Source organism: Agelaius tricolor, unplaced genomic scaffold (assembly GCF_023055355.1).
Source record: "Agelaius tricolor isolate 1412-34295 unplaced genomic scaffold, bAgeTri1.0.p SCAF_10, whole genome shotgun sequence".
Classification (NCBI taxonomy): Eukaryota; Metazoa; Chordata; class Aves; order Passeriformes; family Icteridae; genus Agelaius; species Agelaius tricolor.
The window spans coordinates 16,701,029-16,721,755 of NW_027269270.1; the positions used below are offsets into that span (position 1 = coordinate 16,701,029).

The 20,727-nt window shown below is 42.2% G+C and overlaps 3 protein-coding genes across 9 annotated transcripts; 2 read left to right on the forward strand and 1 right to left on the reverse strand.

Moving 5' to 3' along the window:
* Window positions 1-84: 84 nt before the first annotated feature.
* PHOSPHO2 (phosphatase, orphan 2) lies at window positions 85-10,247 on the reverse strand. Of its 4 annotated transcripts, XM_071434950.1 has the most exons (5): window positions 10,110-10,247; window positions 4,961-5,092; window positions 3,843-3,996; window positions 2,333-2,453; window positions 85-1,401 (listed from the first exon to the last, which is right to left on the reverse strand). In XM_071434950.1, the coding sequence occupies exon 5, from the start codon at window positions 1,397-1,399 to the stop codon at window positions 674-676; it is 726 nt and encodes a 241-aa protein (XP_071291051.1). In that variant the 5' UTR covers window positions 1,400-1,401; window positions 2,333-2,453; window positions 3,843-3,996; window positions 4,961-5,092; window positions 10,110-10,247; the 3' UTR covers window positions 85-673. The 4 variants fall into 4 exon arrangements, 3 of the variants coding, with proteins under 3 accessions (XP_071291051.1, XP_071291050.1, XP_071291049.1); XM_071434949.1 differs by lacking the exon at window positions 3,843-3,996; XR_011680377.1 differs by lacking the exon at window positions 3,843-3,996 and having other exon boundaries at window positions 1,339-1,356.
* Window positions 2,061-8,752, forward strand: CFAP210 (cilia and flagella associated protein 210). The gene is made up of 9 exons (XM_071434944.1): window positions 2,061-2,157; window positions 3,251-3,462; window positions 3,705-3,878; window positions 3,973-4,169; window positions 5,065-5,221; window positions 6,229-6,368; window positions 7,177-7,369; window positions 7,694-7,858; window positions 8,353-8,752. Exons 1-9 carry the CDS (start codon window positions 2,115-2,117, stop codon window positions 8,560-8,562), a joined length of 1,491 nt encoding a protein of 496 aa, XP_071291045.1. The 5' UTR covers window positions 2,061-2,114; the 3' UTR covers window positions 8,563-8,752.
* Window positions 10,248-10,271: 24 nt separating the features above from the next.
* Window positions 10,272-18,499, forward strand: LOC139593702 (cilia- and flagella- associated protein 210-like). Of its 4 annotated transcripts, none has more exons than XR_011680375.1 (8): window positions 10,272-10,589; window positions 11,350-11,506; window positions 12,492-12,631; window positions 12,926-13,118; window positions 13,663-13,827; window positions 14,514-14,620; window positions 15,327-15,524; window positions 18,075-18,499. XR_011680375.1 is itself a non-coding variant. In XM_071434947.1 (7 exons), exons 1-6 carry the CDS (start codon window positions 10,492-10,494, stop codon window positions 14,613-14,615), a joined length of 855 nt encoding a protein of 284 aa, XP_071291048.1. In that variant the 5' UTR covers window positions 10,272-10,491; the 3' UTR covers window positions 14,616-14,620; window positions 18,075-18,499. The 4 variants fall into 4 exon arrangements, 1 of the variants encoding a protein (XP_071291048.1); XR_011680376.1 differs by having other exon boundaries at window positions 15,359-15,524; XR_011680374.1 differs by having other exon boundaries at window positions 14,514-15,524.
* The last annotated feature ends 2,228 nt before the right edge of the window (window positions 18,500-20,727 follow it).

A 20,727-nucleotide genomic window follows, 5' to 3' on the forward strand; every position in this document is an offset into this window, starting at 1 on the left:
CCGGCCAAAGGCTGACACCTACACTTGTGTCTACTCTCGCCATGCCTGATGAAACACAGACCAGCAGAATACATGACACAAATGAGTTGTGTTGCATTTGTCAGCGACAGCAACTTTTATTGTCTTTACAATACAAGATAATACAAAGTATTAAAAAGTAATTTTGTTTGGTAAAATAATCGATTGAAAATATAAGTGCATCTTTGGATTAAACAAGATTACAAGCAAATAATTTGCCATGAGATCAGAGAAGCATAAAAGCCAACAGGTCTAGAACCTAGGTGCTCCTGGCACCTAATGTTTTCTAATAAAGAATTTCATTCTTTTGAACAGGAATCCTACTCCTTCCCCTAAGTGTGTGGGATTGCAAGTATATATCAGCTATATACTTGTAAAGGGTTGGAGGGGAGGGAATAGCCAAAAACTAATGACAAGTCCTGTCCCAACACCCCTTCTCCACTTATGTTGGAATCTGTACTGTGTTAGAAGGCCTTTTTTACTGCACTTTCCCATTATCACCAGGATTGAACATAAACAGTTTTATGTTGTGGTTAAAAACCCCATAATTTCAGAAAATAGTCCAATTTTACAATTTTGAGCTTTTATACACATGCAGTTTTTCTCTCCCAATAAGCTAAAATGTAACTGCATCAGTTTCCTTTTATCATTTGAATCATTCCTTTATAAGTAATTTCAGGTAAGACATAATGTCGATTGCAGATGACCAAACCAGAACAGAACACTGTACAGGACTGAGACTTTGGGCCAGTTGAGAAATCCTTTTCTCCAAGGTATACCCCTGCCTGGGCATAGCAATATCATTCTTCTTCAAAAACATTACTGGACATAAGTCATTCCCACCATCACCTATATATATAATTTGTGTATAACTCACTCCTCTCTCCAACTGTTTATCTAGAAATTCTTTTAAAACTTTCCTTTTGCAAAGGTTTTTAGGGCATTTTGCACAATGGTGAGCATGGAAGTGCTGTACAGTAAGATAGCCAGTACTGCTGAATGCTGCAGGGTTTGTAAACACTTCATCAAACACTTTATGGAAGTCAGCAGCTTTCAAAATCCAGTCAATAAATACTGTATTAGAATCTGAAACAATTATACAATCAAACAACTCCTTGTTCTCGCCAATAAATCCCAGAAGATCTATCATTCCCGCAGTGAAAGGAATTGTTGTCATAGTTCTTTTCATCTCATCTTCTTTGACACCATTGTCTCCCAAGTAGACAAAGACTCTGCCCATATATTCTGTCCAATGTCCTGGTTGGTAAGAGTTTCTTAATCCATTAGGAAGTTTTCTTTCAGGAGCACATTTCACAATCCAGGTGTCACTATTTTCATCTATGATTGTATGGTCAAAATCAAAAACCAACAGAAATTTCATAGCTGTGAGAAAATAGTTTCCAAAACAAACAAATAAGAAAATTATTTATATAAACAGAAGTACTGTATTTCTACCCTGACATTGTGTTCAGAAGAGAAAAATTCTGGAAGAAAATATTGGAACAAAATAAACTATTTATGGCCACTACCATGACGGGAAGTTGTGCTGTAGCTAAAAATGCAATTTGTAAATGCCAAAGTTCAGTGTCCAACTTCTGTTTAAAATAGTAACTGTGAGAGTATCTAACTCATGCTTACTAATACTTGCTAACACAGCACCAATCTTCCTGTATTCACATACCATCAGTTTGAGCAGACACTAATTTCTCCATCAGCACTCTCCAATGCGACCGAACAGGGATTCTCCTGGCAAAACGCCTCAATAGGTGTTTCAAAAGGAAACGATCACCGTCTGTTCAAACAGACGGAACGGGTTCGAACCTTCAACGAGGCCGCGCTAAATCAAGGCAGCCAACGAAACGAAATGCAGCCGTTAGTGGAGCGGAACCTGCCGGCCCCTCCCGGGCGGATCAGCCCTGTCCCGGGCCCCGCAGCCGGCAGAGCAGCCTGGCCGGCGGGGCCGCAGCCGCTGGAACAGCGCCCGGTGCCGCGGCCCGGCCCGTGAGGGGAAGGGGCAGCGCCGGCCTGCGGGGCCCCGCCCCGTCACGTGACCGCGCGCCGCCGGTCGCCCGGCAACGGCGCCGCGGCCCGGGAAGATGGCGGCGGCTACGGCGGGGCGGCGGCGGCGGCGCGGCGCCCGTGAGTGCGGCTGCCCCGCGGGCAGCGGGACCCGGCGGGAGGGCAGTGGCGAGCCCGCGGCCGCACGGCTCCGGGAGGCTGGAGGGGTGCCCAGCGAGACTCTCCCCAAAGCTCCCCCGGCTGCAGACGGCAAGAGGGGCTGTTTCTCCCTAGGAACGGAGTGGAGAGAACTGACCTGAACGCAGCGCAGGTCCAGTAACCTCCAGGGGCAGCGGCTGGGGAAGAACGAGGGGCTGGCAGAGTCCTGCCTGCAGGGCGCATCAGTGCGCCTTTACTTCTGCTGAGGCTGTCTTCACCTAGGACAGAGGGAGAGGATCAGGTCCCATCCCTGTCGGGAGACTGATCGGCAACGGCATCTGGAAAACAGAGTTTGACACCGGTGTCACTCTAAGAGAAAGCCTCCTTACCTTTCAGACATGGCCTGTTAGTCTGCTCAAATCACACAATTTCTACACAACACCAGCCTGTACAGATTGCCACTCCCTTCAAAACGGGTGGTGACACTTGAAAGAGCTTTTCACAAAACCTAGACATCAACTAGAAAAGCTGCATTTACGCCTTCACACGTGTATGTGGGCCTAATGCAACAAAGAAATCTTAGTCTTGCCAACAAATCAAAAACTGATTTACAACAGAACTATTTCAGTAAATATGATGAGCATGCAGGACATGGAAGTAAGGCACAGTCTGTGCTCAAACTGCTGCCTCATCCAGCCAGCAGAATGAATTTAACAATATTCCTCTTCATATTGGGAATGGTCTCTGCTCCCTGCTGTTCTAAGAATCATGCCCAAGTATTGCCAGGGAAGTGTGTTACTACAAGCCAAGCCCACACAGACACACAAACAGGCAAGGGCAGTACTTGGCAGTACAAAGTCCAGGCAGTCAGTGCCTGTCCAAGAAGATGCACTGCTCGTAGGCAGACTACAGATACAGATACCCTGTCTTAGCTCTGGGGTTTGGGGATGGGGGACTAAGTAACACTAAGGATACCTTACTATTACTACCATGCCAGCATTCAAATTCTGATACACATTTGATTATTGGATTTTCTGGTTAAGTAACTTTCATATTTTATCTTCCCTCTGCACAGCACATCATTGGAAAGAAAAGAATATTCTAGATGAGTATTTCCTTCGAAAAGAAAGAGATCTTCGTCAGGTCATTGTATTGCCAAAAGCACAATGGGAAAGGATTCAAGGCAGCATTAGAGAAGCACCACACATTGATGAGAAAAAAGAACAGGAAGAAGTGGACTTGGACTCCAAAGCTGCTGGAAAAGAAGACCCGCGCAATGCCACTCTGGTAAGAACAAGATACATTTGTACACAAGTTGCTTTTGTATATACAAAACCACACATAGTAACATTTCTAGCTATACTCCCTTTGTTTAACATTTGCTTTTGAATATGTATTTCAGCTAAATGCCATTTTAATATGTTTAACATCTAACTTAAACATTTGTATTTTTTTACCTAAAGCTAAAATGCAAAGTAAAAAACCAATCCAAAATTTAAGTGTGATTTTTAATTTTGTCTGCACTGTAGAACCTGATAAAACAGAAACTTCAAGCCAAAAAATTACGTGAAGAAAAGGAAGAGGAAGAAAGAAAGTTACTTGATTTGGAAGAAGCAAAGTTCCAAGAGGCAAAACGGAAGGAGGTTATTGATCGTGCAAAAACCTACCTATGTTATCAGGATGACAGAATGAGACAGTTCCATGTCTGTTGACAAGTTATATATTTTACATTGAAATTGTACTGAATGTCTCTAAAGGCTTCTGAACATAAAAATGACTTTAAATGTTCTCTTGCAGAGTGCACTTCTACTTACTAAGGTCCTAAAAGAAAGAGATGCCCAAGTTGAATTTCTAAAGTCAAGATTAGTTGATAGCAAAAAGAAGGACTATGAAGAAGAGCAACGTCGATTTAAAGAATACATTCTCAGTGAGCAAGAAAAAGCACATCAGCACTATATGAATAAACAGGCACTATGCAAAGATCAGTTACAACAGTAAGTAATAATTAAAAGCAACCCTACTTCATTATTTACTTAAACTCTTCTCAAAATACATTCTATGAGGTTTTTACAAAAAACTTGCTAATAGTTTCACAAATGCCATTCTTTTAAAAGAAGATCACAGAAGATCTTGCCCAAAAGGGAAAAGCTACATGCATTTTTAGTTGCCAACAGTCTGTATGCAAAATTGCCTCTTGGAAGCATCAGCAGGTTTTAGTGAAATCACTGTTCAAATGTTGTTAATGAAATTTAAGTGTACTTTACTCAGTTTTTGTTCCAGACAAGGAAAAGTTTAAATTAGATTTTCCATTTACCCATAATGAGCTTCCAGATTGCACAAGAGAAGGCATTACTGTCATTTCTATTCCTTCTCTCAGGTTTTCTGTAAATCTTATGGAGTGGTATTTATAGGACTGGCCATGGAGATCTGATAAAAGGAATCGAATTTCCCAAGGCAGAGAAAGGGTTCAAAGTCTGGTCTTACATATTCCAGACACAACACATAGATCTTTGCAGAACTTAGTACAGAACATTACCAGTTTAAGCTGCTGCCCGCATGCCCAGAAGAAACACAGGTATGGTGGGTCATACTGGGGAAATCTTTCTCTCCAAGGATGCTGCAGATATAGGCCAGAGCATTACCAATGCAGTGGTGCTAAGGAGTCATCCAGCTAAAGCTTCTCACCACGACACTGCAAACTGTGAGCATACCATGCAGCTCATTTCTGACCAGGGTTACCATTACAAACAATCATGCTGTTATTCACCTCTGATATTCTACCTACCTTCAACTCAGAGTATCACATTTTTCACTGCAAGATACCTGTGGTTGTGCAGTTCATTACTTCATGCAGTTCCTAGACAATTTATTCACCTTTGTCTGATTCAGAATAAAGGAGCGTGAGCATCTGGCAGATCTGGCCAAAGAGGAAAAAAAAAGAGAAGAGGAAGAAATACAGAGATCAATCCAACTGTACCAACTGGAAACTCAGAGGAAAAAAGAAAAGGAACATGAGGAAAAACTTGCACGCCGGAAGCTGTATCATGTAAGTAGCAGGAAAACAGACAGTTCAAGAGTGCATTTCACCTTGGCTGTGATGGTTGGACTCAGCCCACAAATAAAGGGATCTACTGGCAACAGGGTCTTTGCTGACAGCTTTAGGAGCCTGGGATCAAATGGCTACCCTGCCAGTTGCAGGCCATGTCTTTCCTCTGTGCTTTTGAGAAAGACCTCTTGGAGGCCCCTCCCTTCTGTTGTCTGAAGGTGCTTTAACTGGTCTATGGTTAAAGATTTTGCTGTAGACATCAAGGAATATCTCCTTGACTTGAGAACTGGATTTAAGTTTCACATCCCTGCTGTTTTTAAGCCCATTTTTCTTTGTTAGAAAGAGGAAATAGACAGACACTGAATGTATCTTTTTAATTTGACTCGATATTTATGATTGCAGAGGTTTAGTGATTCAGTCAAGACTTGCTACCATCTCATTTCTTCTTCAAAGGCATGCTTCTAAGGTACAAACAAGAACTGCCTCAGAGCAGTTCTGGCCAGCATGCAAAGGACAGTTGTTTTTTTACATTAAAGTATAGAAAACTCCTCTTCCGTTGTGCTTTGGATTAAGCTCTTAGACAGGGGTAGTTTTGGATGAGGTGGGGCCAGGAGCAGAATGATCTGTGTGGGTGGTGGTTGGACCATCCCCCTGGCCCATGTGTGTCAGTGGGAGCATGGACAATGCTCTCTGCATTGCACAGCAATTTGTTTGTGTGATGCACCAGAGAAGCAGCTGTTTGATGCTCAATCTGTTTGATGCTCAATTCCATTCCCCACCCTCACATTGACTGCCTCCTCTTGATGCATGTTTGAATAGGGAGGCAGAAGTAAGTGGAAGTATTCTTTTCTTGTCTTCTCTCTCCTTTCCTGAGGATCCCTTTTCTCTCTTCTGTTTTTGAAAGAAACTTGAGGAGGGGGAACAGGGAGTGATTCCTATAAGCTGCTACCCAAGGTGCAGATATTCCAAACATCATCTGTTACATCAGGACCATTTTGCCCATACAGGCGTATGTAAATGACCAGAAAATAATCAAAGCAATAGAGGAACAAAACCAAATGGAAGAAGATGAGCGGATCAAAGCTCATTTCAAAGCAAAGGAAATTATTGCCCGGATGAGAAAAAAGAAAGAAGCTGAAATGCGTAGGTAGGTGCAATGCTAGAGTATAAATCATAAATGATCTAAAAATTATACTGTAGTTGTTTTCAGATCATTTAGACTAATGATGTAACACAATCAACAGTTATTCTAACACATTATTCTAAATTCTACTCATAGGGAGAACAGGGAATTCAGGAGAAGAAGGAAATTTTTTCACAGGTTCCTTAGGAGCAATCTCACCTTTCAAAGTACAGAGGCTTATTAAAGTGCAAAGCTTTGCACCAGTGTATTGTGAAGAGTGATTTTCATATGGCCTGCCAAATCTCCACCTCCTCAACAATTAAGACAATTAAGATCCTTGATGAAAATATTTTTGAGTATAAGCTATATTTCTCTGAGTCAGCTCAAGAAAAATTATTTGACTTCTCAACAAGGCCCAAATATTAATTAACAGCATCATTTTCTTAAGGGGAGATATTTTATCAGTTTAACATTAAGGGTACCACGTGATGATACCACTGAGTCAATCTAAGAGTTTTCTTCCCTTCCTGCTTCTGGCCAACAATCCCCTCCTGATGGCAAGATGCTTGCTGGAATCCTTACTGAGTGATCCAGCTCATTACTGAACAGAAACTAGTGATACAAGAACACTGGGAACATGTATTTGCTAAAGCAGATAATATAAAAATAAACCAAACAGGAGGAACAGAAGGAGATCACGAGTTGGGTGGGTGGGGCAGCCTGTGTGTTCAAGAGGAGAGAGCTCTAGAGCCAGAATTGCTGAGTTTGGTAGCTTCAGGTAGACCCAGATGTGTTGCCCTGGTATGTTATGGAAGCTCATGTTCTTCTGCAGACAGGTACAGGAACAACGGGACAAAATCATTAGTCAATTAGCTGAACAAATGAGTGAGGCATTAAGGAAGGAAGATGGTCGACTGGCTAGAGATGCTGCAAGAATAGAAGCTGAAGAAGAAAAAAAACGCAAAGAGAAAGAAGCAAAACAAAAGGCTGCCCTTGAATCTATTGCTGAACACAGAGCCACTGTGGTAAGAAACTTGGGCTGATCTTACTTCTGCTTATCCCAGCTGAGGAGCCTGGCCCAGACCACAGCAGGTGACTCTGGTGCCAAGCATCAGCAGGCTTCAGCAAGTCTGCTGCCACCTTTCCTGGAGTCCCCTCTCTCCCTTTCCCCCTTCTGTGTTGGGCACACCTCTGCCAGGGCTGCTGAAAACCCTGGGCTTGGACACTGGCCAGCCACAGTGACCGTGCTGATCAGAGCGCTGATTCAGGGCTGCTTCTGCACGGAGATACAACTTCCAGCTTAGCAGGCCAGCTCCTTGGTTAACTCCTGTGTGTTTTGTGAACTACAGATGAAGTTGAAAGAGGAAAAGGAGAGACAGGAGAAAGAAGAGGCTGAAAAAGAACGTGATAGGTTAATGGAAAAAGCCCGCATCCACCTTGAAATGGAAAACAAAAAAAAACATGGACGAGATGAGGCAAACAGAGAAGTACAGAAAATTCAGCTCCAGCAAATGGTAAATAGAAAGCTTCAGAAAAAGCTTGCACCTAAACCAATACACTAGTTCCTGCTGAGAGAGAGAGAAGAAGTTTGCTGTTTTGTTTGGATTTTATTGTTTGTTGGGTTGTTTTTAATCACATGTGCTCGGCATATGCTGGTGTTGGAGACCAGCCTCCTCAGAGCATTGGTGCAAATCAAGGGTGGTTTGCAAGGACAGATCACATCCTGTCCTGTGCCATTAGGACATTTTTTCAACCATGCACTGCTGTCCTCTTGTATCTTCTGGGCAGGTCACCAAAGAGCAGCAGCTAATGCTGATGTTCACTCAGCTATTCAATGTACCCTTTCTGGGGAGATAAGGCAGGGGAGAGAAGTGGGGAGGGATGATAAGTGCCAAGTTTCAGCTAAGGATGCCACAGACCTTCTGTAAGCTTTTACCCTCTCTCATCTCTACAGGATGGTGATGTTGAGAACAAAGTACTAAGCTTTGTTATTCCCTTTTCTCATCAGGCTGAAAAGCAGGCAAGAAAAGAGCAAGAAAAGCAAGCAGACTTGGACTACAATGCTCAGAGAGAGGCTATTGCACTTTATAAAGAGCAAGAGTTTCAGAAATATGCAAAGGAATTAATTGAAACAGAATCCAAAACGACACATCATCTTTATCCTCTTCTCAAAGCATGTGAAAATGGAAGGGGACTTGGACATAGGCCGTTTTTCTGAGAGAAGAAATACATACTAGTTTCCAAACATATAATTCTATGTTGGGACCCAGTTACCTTGTTGTAACTGTAGTGCTGCTCAAGAAACAAAAAAATGAAGCAACGTTTTTGTTTAAAAAAGTTTTTTAAACTGTCCACCAAGGAAAGGCAGAAGCCATTTTCAAGTTAAATAAATATGTTTTTCAACCATACAGGCAGAGTTAACTGTAAATTATTTATATCAAATATATACCATGAATCTAGACTTCCATTTGAAAAAATAAAAGATTGCCATATAACTGGTTATATTCAAACATCCCCAGCCTATTTCATCAATGTTAGTTTATTAAACTTGAGACAGGAATTCATATTATATAATTGTCACTGTAAGCCATTCCAGCCAAAAGCTCACTACTTCTGTTATATTTTTAATATTCATTGATCTAAAAATTCACTATCCCAGGTTACAACTACAGGGGACCAAAAAAAGAGAACATATGTGAAAGTTAGAACAGTTAGGGTGTGCAGTTTTGGTAGTATTTTGCACCTATGTCTGAAAAACAAATGTCATGCTATAAATCAGTTTTATTACATGAAAATGTTAATGTAAATTGATTCCAGCCCTTAAAAAGTCACCAAAGAGACAAACAGGTCCCAATACAGCTGTAAATAGGGCCTACAAAATCAGCACATCAACAAGAGACAACATAGTTGGGCTGTTCCTTCAAAAAGACTAGCAGCAATTCAGGCTGTAAATAGATGTGATCTATTTAATAGGTAAATAGATGTGATCTAAAATTGTCTCTCAGATTCCTCAGCAATTTTACTCACCAACACCCAAGTCACAGATACATTTCCCTCCTTAAGCTTAGGCTTCTTTCATTTCCTTGCCTTGGAAATTAGGGATTCCTGAAATGACTTCCTCCACCAGCCCCCTGGCCTTTAAACAGGGTATCCCACTAGCCTGGTGCTCACTGGAAGCAAAGTCCAAGAAACCTGAAGCTTTGCTTTGTTGCACCCCACAGCTGCCAGTCTCTGCTGGCCAGACCAGAAAATAATACATCCAAAAAAAAATCCAGAAAGGACACTTGCCAATATTTTAGTTTTGAACGTGGGTCTTTGCTGTGTCCTCAAGTTCCTTGGCCTAGCTGCCGAAAGCAGCCAGGCCTTGGAAAAAGCACAGGGCTTCGAGGAAGATGCGAGCCTACCCTGGAGGCAAGGTACTTCCAGGGAGCTGAGGGCCAAGCCGAACTGGCTTTACCTCCCTACACTGTGCAAACCTGGGTGTAAGGGCGGTGCTGTCCTTCCCGGGGGCAGCACTCACCTCCTCGAGAAGTCTCCCAGGCAAGGCAAGGGGTGAATCCCTGGAAGGAGAAGGAGGCCCGACCTCCTCATCCAACTCCCAGAGCCGCCAAGGGCTCCGGGCCCCGGCAACAGGCAGGCCTGGCCGGGCGAAGGTTCTTGTGAGGCGCGGCGGCGCACGGAGCCCGGCCGAGCGCCCCGGCCCCGGCCCCGGCGAACCGGCGGGAGCAGAAGGACAGAGGCGGAGGAGCCATTTCAGCCTCTTACCTACGGTACGGACGCTCCGCAGGGAAACGAGATGCTCGGAACCGGCTTTGGAGAAGGGTCCGGCCTCCGGGGCTGGGGGACGGCTTCCTCCCCGCCCCTCCCCTCCCCTCCCTCCGTGTGTGACGGACCGGCCGCTGCCCGCCCGCAGCTCCCCGGGGCGGGGCTGGGCGGGGCGCGGTGCCGCTCCATCTATCGCGACACAGCGCCCGCCGCCCACTCGGGTGCCATTCCCGCCTCGGCGCCGGAACGCTTCCGCGGCCACCGCCTTTGAGCGGGCCGGGAGAGGGAGCCCCCATTTCCCGGAAACAGAGCCGTCGGTGAGGATCCCTGCTTCTCCTTCGGCAGAGGCTCCGTCTGCACGAGGCGGCGAAGAAGGCCGGCGATGGACCGCGATGGGCCGGACGCCGTTCGGCAGGAGGCAGAGGTGGAGCGTGGCCGCTACCTGAGCCGCCGCGCCGTGGCCCAGGAGCAGCTGGCGCAGTGAGTCCGGCGGCGGGGCCCGGGAGCGGGGCGAGGGGCTTTGGGTTAAAACCTCGCCATGGCAAGCCCGGCCCGGGCGGGTCCCGGCGCCACGGCCCGCCGAAAGGGGCGGCTCTTGGGCGCTAACCCGCGTTTCGTGCCCGGGGCTCCGTGACTCACTGCTTTTCAACGAGGGTTTTAGATCATCCTCACCTCGTGGTCGGACTGACCTTTCCCCATCCTCTATAATTCTGTTCTCCAGCTTCAGAAAGGTCTCTTGCTGTCAGGGTTATGTCCATCCCAACAAGACTGGCTCAATTCTGACACCGAGAGCAAGTGGCTTGTCTGACTGTTGCTGCTTCTCCCTCTACCTAGAAGCCTTCACACTTCCAGCTGGCATGGGCATCATGGCCATGTCTTGCACAGTGCTGTGGCACTGCTTAGAAGACTCCTTGTTGGAAAAGGCCGAGGTTGTACAGGGAGTGGGATAACAATGAAACAGGCAAATCAAATTCAATCTAATATTTGAGTCCATACACTGTTCATGTTCACTTTTGGGAAGTATTGACTTCCCTAGTGCCCTCAGACTGGAACTGAGCTTTGGCCAAAGAATTTGGCGCTAGCTTATAGAAACTTATTCTGGTTTTGATCTCTGATATTTTACTTTGAAGTATCAGGGTTTTTACTGTTAAAGTACCTATAGATGTGCATAATCTGTATCTGTTCATTATTACTTCATGCTGTCCCTAGCTCATTTATGCACTTCCCTTTTCTGATTCAGAATAAAGGAGCACAAGGATCAAGCAGATCTGGCTAAGCTGGAAAAGAGAAGAGAAGGGGAACGAATACAGCAATCAAGCCAATTGTACCAACTGGAAATTCAGAGAGATAAAGAGAAGGATCAGGAGAAAAAAGTTGAATTCCAGAGGCAGCATCATGTAAGTAGTAGGAAAGCAGACAGTTCAAAATACATATTTCACCTTGACTGTGATGGTTGGACTCAGCCCACAAATAAACAGTATTGTGGGTAACAGGGTGTTTGATGACAGCTTTAGTAGCCTGGGATCAAATGGCTACCCTGCCAGTTGCAGGCCATGTCTTTCCTCTGTGCTTTTGAGAAAGACCTCTTGGAAGTTTTAATGAGGCACCTGAGCTTTAACTGGTTTACAATGGAAAAGTCTGCAAGAGTCAGCAAGGAGATTGTCCTTTACTTGAGAACTGGATTTAGGTTCCATGTACTTGCTCTGTTTTAAGTCCATTTTTCTTTGTTAGGGAGAGGGAATAGCCTGAGTATGACAATATCTTATAAACTCGATGACCTGAGTTCTGTTTTCCTGCCAATACCTCCTTGAGCAGGGAAACTGAAGTAGAGGAACTGTGATGATTCACTACCATGTGAGGGAGTAAAAAGAGAGAATTTCCACTAAAACCCTACTTGCTTTTTTTCCTTTCATACTCCTCACCCCAAGTACACAAATTTCCCCCTATTCCCCCCCAACCTTGTATGTGCAACAAAAGCTATACATACTGCCAAGCAGTACAGTGCCATTTCTGAGTCATTACAAAATGCCTTACTTTGATGGTCTACAGACTTACTGTTCAAGCTCTTCAGAGTCTGCACCATATGAATGATAGACAGGATGGGAACAGTACAGCTGGAGCCACTGGGAATGTAGAGGAGAGAATAGAAAGATGCTATAAGCCCAGAGCTGCAACCACATACTAATTTTACTTTTGCTGTGGTTTGTGATAAGTAGATAATAAAAATTTTCTTTTATCTCTGGGTTTCTATCTTCTGTAAAGAACTTCTGATCTAAAGAACTCCTTATTACTGGCTAGCCTGAAGTATTTGCTGAATTTGTTTTTAGTTCATGTTTCCAGAATCTAGTTCTACATGAAAATAAATGTTTTCCATTTAAACAGGAATATGTAGCTGAACAGAAAATATTTAAAGCTGAAGAGAAACAAAAAGAAGACAAAGATGATGATCGGATTAGGGCTTATATTAAAGGAAAAGAAATGATGGCTGATCTGACTAGAGAAAAAAATGCAGAGACTAACAGGTGAGTCCAGGGATAATTTTCAGTGATAAGATTCAAACTTGCAATTTCATTTTGTGACAAACAGTGTTTTCAGTTGTTATATCATCGAGATCAGAACTTGGATGCAAGCAAGTTTTCTGTAATTAAAACTTGGAGTAGAAAGTGCAGAAAAAATGCCTACCAGTTCCAGTAGTTATTGGTGCTGTTGGGGTGGAGGTAGGATTGCTGGTGTTATTAGAAGCAATAGGTACCACTTGCCTCTGGTAATCTGAGCAGATGTCCTGGGATGTTACAGTAATTCATGTTCTCCTGCAGGATGACAGAGAAGGACAAGGACAAAGCTTTTGAACAATTAAATGCACAGATGAATGAGAAATTCAAGATTGAAGATGATCGTCTTGCTAGAGGAGCTGCAGAGGTAGAAGTTGAGTACCAAATAAAAAATAAAGAGAAAGAAATGAAAAAAAAGGCTGCTCTTGAATCCATTGAAGAAAACAGAGTCACTGTGGTAAGAAACGGGGGCTGTCCTTGTTCCTCTTTCTGTCATATACTTGTATGTAGGAATAGTGTTTGGAAATGCCAGTTTCTAGCACAGTCTGGAGTGAGACACACATGCACATTCTCACCAGTTGCTTTTCATTTATCATCTAGAATTTTAGAACTAAATCCTTAAGAAGGGTGCAGGCAGCATATATGGTGATCCTCTCTTCAATAAAATTAGACTGGGAAGGCTCTGTAATTTGTGCAAATTGCACTGCTTACTCCAGCTGAGGAGCCTGGCCCAATCCACAGCAGGTGACTCTGGTGCCAAGCATCAGCAGGCTTCAGCAAGTCTGCTGCCACCTTTCCTGGAGTCCCCTCTCTCCCTTTCCCCCTTCTGTGTTGGGCACACCTCTGCCAGGGCTGCTGAAAACCCTGGGCTTGGACACTGGCCAGCCACAGTGACCGTGCTGATCAGAGCGCTGATTCAGGGCTGCTTCTGCACGGAGATACAACTTCCAGCTTAGCAGGCCAGCTCCTTGGTTAACTCCTGTGTGTTCTGTGAACTACAGATGAATTTAAAAGAGGAAAAGAAGAGAGAGGAAAAAGAAGAGGATGAGAAGGATCGTAATCAGTGGATGACAGAAAATGATGTCTACATGGAAATGGAAAAAGCCAAGAAACAAAGACAGCGTGATGCAAACATGGAAATACAGAAATTTCAGCTCCAGCAAATGGTAAATAGAAAAACTGTATACTGTCAGCCCCTTCAGAAAGAAGCACACTTCTATATCCATAGTACTAGACCTCTTGGACAGAAGAGAAGAGGGGGGTGAGAGAGAGAGAAAGGTTGCTATGGGTGTGATGTACATATTTTGTTTGGTTTGGTTTTTTACCTGTGTGCACTGGAGCTGCTGATGTTGGAGAGGTGACTGACTGTATCTATGGGCCACAGGAGGCTTGTTTGTGGAGTGAGGAGTTTACTGCTGAAAACTTGACAATGCATGATACAAATTTCAGAGGTTTATGGGCCTCCTCTTGGAGCAGTAGAACAGAAACCTCTTCCAGGTGGACTTGGCCCATATGAGTCAGGGAGGATTACTGTGAGGGCTGGTAACAAGAGATCAACACTGGCAGATCACATCCTATCCTGTGCCATTAGGACATTTTTTCAACCATGCACTGCTGTCCTCTTGTATCTTCTGGGCAGGTCACCAAAGAGCAGCAGCTAATGCTGATGTTCACTCAGCTATTCAATGTACCCTTTCTGGGGAGATAAGGCAGGGGAGAGAAGTGGGGAGGGATGATAAGTGCCAAGTTTCATGCCACAGACCTTCTGTAAGCTTTTACCCTCTCTCATCTCTACAGGATGGTGATGTTGAGAACAAAGTACTAAGCTTTGTTATTCCCCTTTCTTCATCAGGCTGAAAAGCAGGCAAGAAAAGAGCAGGAAAAGCAAGCAGACTTGGACTATGATGCTCAGAGAGAGGCTGCTTTCCATCAGGATCGAGCATTTCGGAGATAAAGGCAGTGAGTAACTGAATCAGTGCCATTACTGGATGTACCTTCTATTCTATCCAAACATTAAAGGAAGGAACAAGATGCGGGCTTTCTATTGAGAACAACTGCAAGAATGGTGGAGTGGATAATCTGCAGTATTAAAAACAGTAAAAATTGGGGTGTGGGTGGATAAAGATGGTTGATGCAATGCCTTCCTGCCTCATATATGAGCCCCCAGCTTGCTCAGGACTGAGAAAACACTTGGCATTTTGCCATGACTTTTAAAGCCTGCTTTGGCCCTCAAAGCTCTGCCTGAGGGCAGGGCCAAGAACTCTCCTCAGGGCCAGCACAGACTGTTATTGTCTCGGTCAGTCCTGCTGTGGTCTGGGCAGCTGCACACTTTTTGGATAGAAGAACATGGCTGGGTGGAGCTGACTGACTCTGTACCCATGTCAATTAGTATGGCCCATTATTCTGTAATGTATGCCAAAGCACAATAAGTAGAAATAATGAAGACTTGTTTCAAAACCTCACTTCAGATCTAAAGTAAAAGACTAACATTGCTGCACTATCAACTAAAAGTCACGCAGAGTTCTCTCCAATTATCTTGGAGTAGTTAATTTTGAAAATTACATATTACAAAAAGAGATGTGGCAATTAACTTGTGAAATTGTCCCTCAGTACTTTCTTCCTTTGTTCACTAATGAAAAATTTATTTCCCTTCTCTCTGAGCCAGTGCTCATTTTATTACATCAAGCTTTTTTTCAGCAAGCAGAAAGAATGGAAACTTTTTATAAAAGCCTTTTGATGGCAGAAGCTGGAGCCTTAAGAAGTATTGACTACAGCAGGAGTGGTGCTGAAACCTGCAGAGCTTGATAATGCTCCAAATGAATCCCTAAGTGCAAATTTGCACATGCTCACTACTATGCAATTGGTGAGTTCAATGGGTTTTTAGTCTACTTCCACAGCAGCAAGAAACAAGGTGGATTGCAGCCTCATTTCCAACTCAGCTTCCAGAAATGTCCTGTTCTGCAGTTCACGTACATCTACATTTGAAGTCTACAGCCTACTTCCATCAGGCTTCTACTCCTTTTACTTTGAACAGAAAACCCATCAAACCCATTAAACTCCAGTACCAGAAAACAACTCTTCATTTCAGTACACCTAGAATAAAGTGGGAATTATGTATATTTTTAAAGCATGTTGGCTAAATATACATTTAGTTACCTAAATGCAGCATGAAAAAAATCCAGCAGCAATCATGATCTCAATTTATTCTATTGACTCTGAGATGCACATACTTCGTATGCTTGTTTTAGATAACTAATTCTAATAAGTAATTTTCTGTAAAACCTCTGTAAAGCATAGTATGATGACACTAGATCAGAATGGCCAGAGGTGGTGGAAGGTTGCTGGTAAAAGGTGTCCTGTGTAAGGCAGGAGGCTGGTCTAGTTGCTCACCAGAGTCCTTCTCAGCTGCCATTTAAAGATAGGGAGATTAAAATACAGGGAGATAAACTGCAGCTGATAAGAAAAGAAACTGTTGACCTGGAAGAACCTACTCATTGAGAAGTACCTTCATTTAATGCCTAGGGCCACTCTTGTGTAGTTATTAGCTGGAGTCATCCTTCCTGAAGGTATTTAGATGTGTAGATGGTGCTTAGGGACATGGATTAGCTAGTGTTGGACTTCAATACTGGGTTAATAGCTGAACTTGATCTTAAAGGTCTCCTCCAGTCCGAATTCTATAAAGTTTTAATTAAAAGCTAGCAAATCAGAAAATGCTTTGAGAAATAATTTGACTAGTAAACTCTAATTATTGGTTATGTTCAAAAAAGCATCCTCTCAGATATTGTTCTGCTTCAGGACATTGCAGCAGGTGGGAGTCATGATAGATATTAGCCTTATTTGAAGACCAAGACCTTAGAAATGCAAGGCAACCCCTCAGAGGGACTGAAACTGAGACCTTAAATCCAACTGCATTTTTTCCACACTTGTGATCCAATTCTGGAAAGAGAACAGCAACTTTAGTTTGAACGTGTGTGCCTCCAGTGTCTGACATGGCACTCTCCCAAGAGTATTTCAGCTCACACCTGTGTGGTGGTGGACATGTAAGAGTACTGTTCTCATGGATCTAATACAACTCCTACCTGGCAAATGGAAGAGAACAGCTCTCTAAAATGTCTAATATCCTAAGGGAATTTGAATTAACTAACTGTGCAGCTCTTTACTCTTAGCTAGTGTTCCAGGTTGGACTTACTAGGTCTGTGCAAGTTCTTTTTGCATGTCTTTGTTACCAATTAGCTCTGAGGAAGTTTGAAGAGGATACATACCTGGAAACAAATGGCCCACGAACAGAAGAGCTGGCACCATGGGACAATTAAGGATGAACATTTTCACATCCCAATACAGACTTGCTCTATACTTCTGAAAAAGAAAAAAAAATCTTTTCAAAGCTTCCTTGAAACATGTTCCTTGTCATGTGAGGTCAAATAATTTACTGTTTTAACAGCTAAATTCTTTCAAATGTCTGTTATTAACTTAGGCCTTCCTGTTACCTCTTGAATGGAAGAGTGCTGCAGCTAGTCTGTAATCTTCCTCCTTGTTCTGGCAGTGCATCCTTGTTTCTGATACTGATCTTCATGTTCTGGAGGGTATTTTTGAGAGACAGAAAATTCACTACCTCTAAAAAGCATACAAAAATCCCCATAATCAGTGAAGGCTAAGATGGTAGAGGGAGGTAAAGGTGAGAGATTAGAGAACACCATATGAGACATTTTCTTTGGAATTATCTTAATTTTTTTTCTGTTTAGACTAAGTTGTGGTATAGGCTTTGTTAGGCTTGTAATGTGTGAAGTCACTGCTTTCATACTACTGCACTCCCACCATTTTAATCTAAATTTCTTTTTGTTTTGGTATATAATGGCTTTTTTATTACTAGATATTTAAGTGATACATGAATGGTTCAAATCTGTCCTCTGATCTGGTAAACCAGTCTCTAGTAAGCAGTCTTAAAGCAGAGCTCTTTGATGCTTGCTGACACTATTTTGTATAAACCAGCACAGCACTTTGTTTTTCTGTGGATTGCCTCAGCTCCAATACATTATCCAGAGAAATTAACAGTTCTGGTGGGTACTGAAGGGCTTTAACATCAGCACTGCAGGTCCGGGAAAATTCAACATGCATCTCTGATAACATAGTAATTGCACACACACCCCCCCACAATAAGTAGCATCTGACTCCTTTTCTGTGTAAAAGGAAAATAAGCAAAGATTAGAAAGAAAAAGCAGCATGTACTGAAGTGTGTGTTACTGAGCAGACCAAGAAAAATCCAACAACTGGCACAATGCACAAGGGCAAAGTTTGGAACGATCTTTGGTAACACTTATTAAGTATTTCTGCATTAGTTTCAGCTACAATCTATCAGTGCATATACAATTAATAGAAACTAATTATACACTTAAACTGTTTCTTTTTTCTTCAGAAACATATTTTACCATTACAGAAGCATCTACAAAGGAGTAAGAAGCTAGCCACTAACTCCTTCCAAGTTCTGTGTGCCTGCAAAACCAATCAGTGCCTAAGAGCAGAAGCTAACTGTGGACCAAGTTACAAGACACGCTATTTGCTACAACCTGCCTATAACTCAAGCTCAAGAAACAAGTGCTATAGCTTGCAACTGGACTTGAACTAGTTAACTTTATTATGGAACAAAGCAGTATTCTTTTCAGAAAGTCAAGTGGTAACAACCAAAGGTAAACTATCAGTTCATCTGTACTGTACTCCTTGAATATTCCTGGGCCTCCAGGCTCAAAACCTTCTGTTTTGACTTAAAAAAAAAAAAAAATCCTACTCAACAAATAGAATTGGATACATCTGTCTGTAACAATAAAATCCATGTTGACTGTACCTTTTTTTGGTGACAGTTTTCTACTTACTTTTACTTTGGAGAATGCAATGAAAGGTAGAAACAGTATCTTGAGAAGTTGTGGCATTGTCTGAGTCTTTTAATCCTTTATGAGAGATGTCTGCAACAAGACTGCATCTAGCACTCCAGCTACCCTGACTACAGGAAATGGGAAAAACACTTTCCTGTCATCTCCTAAGCACTCTGCTGCCAACCAGCCAGGCTGTGATGCTGCTGTAGGTGACTTTTTGATTAAAAGTTGCTTTTTCACTCAGTTCTAAACTGACTGTAAGCTGTGTTCATTACATTTACGTTGAGAATGAACAAACAGTTCTTCTGTAGTGAAAACTGTTCTGCTTCACATTCAGACACACACACAAAGACTTGTATTTTTTTCAAGTAAAAGACCATAGTTGGCAACAAGCAGAGTTTGCAATTAGACACTAGGCCAGCTTCATTACATAGCTGCATTTTTATATGTTACAATATAGACATAATAGACTCTCATTTGCCATTCTGTTGTAGAAATTCTTAATTGCACCGACTGTTTGACACTATCATCTAATGTAACATGGAATAAAAGTCTAACTTCACATCTTCAGTAAAAATTTATTGATCTTGGCTTAATTGAGGAGGTAATATCCTGAGATCAGATCACTCTGCCTTGTAAATCTGTACTCAAAGTATCAGCATGTCAGAAGGCTGGAGGTTGGCCAAGCACATTTACCCTGAGATGAGCTTACTTGGTCAGAGCATGGTGCTAATAATGCTGAGCTCATGGTGCTAATAATGCTGACCTGATGATTCTTGTAGGACCCTTCCAACTTGGAATATCCTGTGAATTTACAAGCACAGGTTGCAAATATGACTTAGAAACGATTATTTCTCTAAATACAGAAGACGGTAATACTGCAAGAAGCACATGTGGCAGACATAGAATACACTAGTAAGCAAAAAAAGCATTTATTTCTGAGAAGTGCTTTGGTACACAACTTGCACATTTCAAATCAAGAATTCATTCTCTCAGCTTACAACTAAATAATCTTCCCTGTTACGAACTATAAATTACAAAATGTCCAAAAGACTCTGATTAATTACAAAATACTCTGCTAAATGCTACATGCACAATACTGCTGGTATAATTAATACTTATTTTAGCTGAAAGAACAGAGTTATCAGCTAGCTTCTCTTACTATTGTTTACAATTTAATATGCTGAAATTCTTTCCAATCCTTTCAACCACTCTTTCCAATAGCAGCTATGGCTAATGCCACACAGAGACTACCGTTTATAATGGGGATATGTAGCCATGTCTAACTTCCTACCAAAAATAGCAAGTTTCCAAAAGTGCTTTACATATTGCAAAATTTAAATTCAAAATCAGGGTGCTGCATTAGTTCAGCTTATTTAGTCCTTTTAATGTCTTAGAACTTCCATGAGTACAAATATAAATTTAAAACCAATTATATGCATATTCAGCAGTTCAAGATTTCTCCTCTGAACTTATGCATGCTAACTGCCCTATTAGTTTTATTTGAACAATGACTGTCTGATTAAGGAAAGATACTAACTTATTAATATTTTCACAAAATATACGTTTACCTTTATGTAGTTTTACTATCTACACTCATCACCTTTTTTATATTTTATTACTGCTAATCCTTTTGTGAGATTTCATACTAGAACCAGAAAACATAATTTCATATGATACTTAAATCTAACAAACAGGTGAACATTACTTTTGGCCTTTACACAACAAAGTTTTGTTGAAACAGTGGTCATAATGACATGAATTGTTCAAGGTTGAGAAGTATGACTAAACCAAAATGGAAAGCTAGAGTTTTCTGCTAGGCAACTGCAGATCTGTAGTAAATTCAAATTTTGCAAAATGCAGTTCACAGACTTTTTGATATGCATTTTCTTTAATAATTTAGTTAAATATTGCATTGTGAAAATTACTATTTTCAGCAAAGGGAAGGTACATAATAGCTCTTTACATTTTCATTACATCGACTCTGGAAGTGTGGCCAACCATGTCCCCCCACGCAAAAAAAAACCCTTCAAAACACCAAAACAAAATTAACAACCTCCCAAATAGAATACTTTAATGGCTGCTGCTTTTATAAAAGTATATCTGTATATGTTTAGGTTTTCTATTACAAGGAAAGTCCTAAAAGCAGGAATATACATTTTTGCTTATCAGAAAAACAATGAGTCTACCATGCCCCCA

What these genes read in the sequence shown, in the direction of transcription:
- PHOSPHO2 (XM_071434948.1), bottom strand. Translation starts at nt 1,730, where the DNA reads ATGGAGAAATTAGTGTCTGCTCAAACTGATG. An exon ending in AGTGTCTGCTCAAACTGATG is followed by an intron (nt 1,402 to 1,699) that starts GTATGTGAATAC and finishes ATTTTCTCACAG; the next exon opens with CTATGAAATTTCTGTTGGTT.
- CFAP210 (XM_071434944.1), top strand. Translation starts at nt 2,115, where the DNA reads ATGGCGGCGGCTACGGCGGGGCGGCGGCGGCGGCGCGGCGCCC. An exon ending in ACAGAATGAGACAGTTCCAT is followed by an intron (nt 3,879 to 3,972) that starts GTCTGTTGACAA and finishes GTTCTCTTGCAG; the next exon opens with AGTGCACTTCTACTTACTAA. An exon ending in AAAGAAGCTGAAATGCGTAG is followed by an intron (nt 6,369 to 7,176) that starts GTAGGTGCAATG and finishes GTTCTTCTGCAG; the next exon opens with ACAGGTACAGGAACAACGGG.
- LOC139593702 (XM_071434947.1), top strand. Translation starts at nt 10,492, where the DNA reads ATGGACCGCGATGGGCCGGACGCCGTTCGGCAGGAGGCAGAGGTGGAG. An exon ending in AAGAAAACAGAGTCACTGTG is followed by an intron (nt 13,119 to 13,662) that starts GTAAGAAACGGG and finishes TGTGAACTACAG; the next exon opens with ATGAATTTAAAAGAGGAAAA. An exon ending in AATTTCAGCTCCAGCAAATG is followed by an intron (nt 13,828 to 14,513) that starts GTAAATAGAAAA and finishes TTTCTTCATCAG; the next exon opens with GCTGAAAAGCAGGCAAGAAA.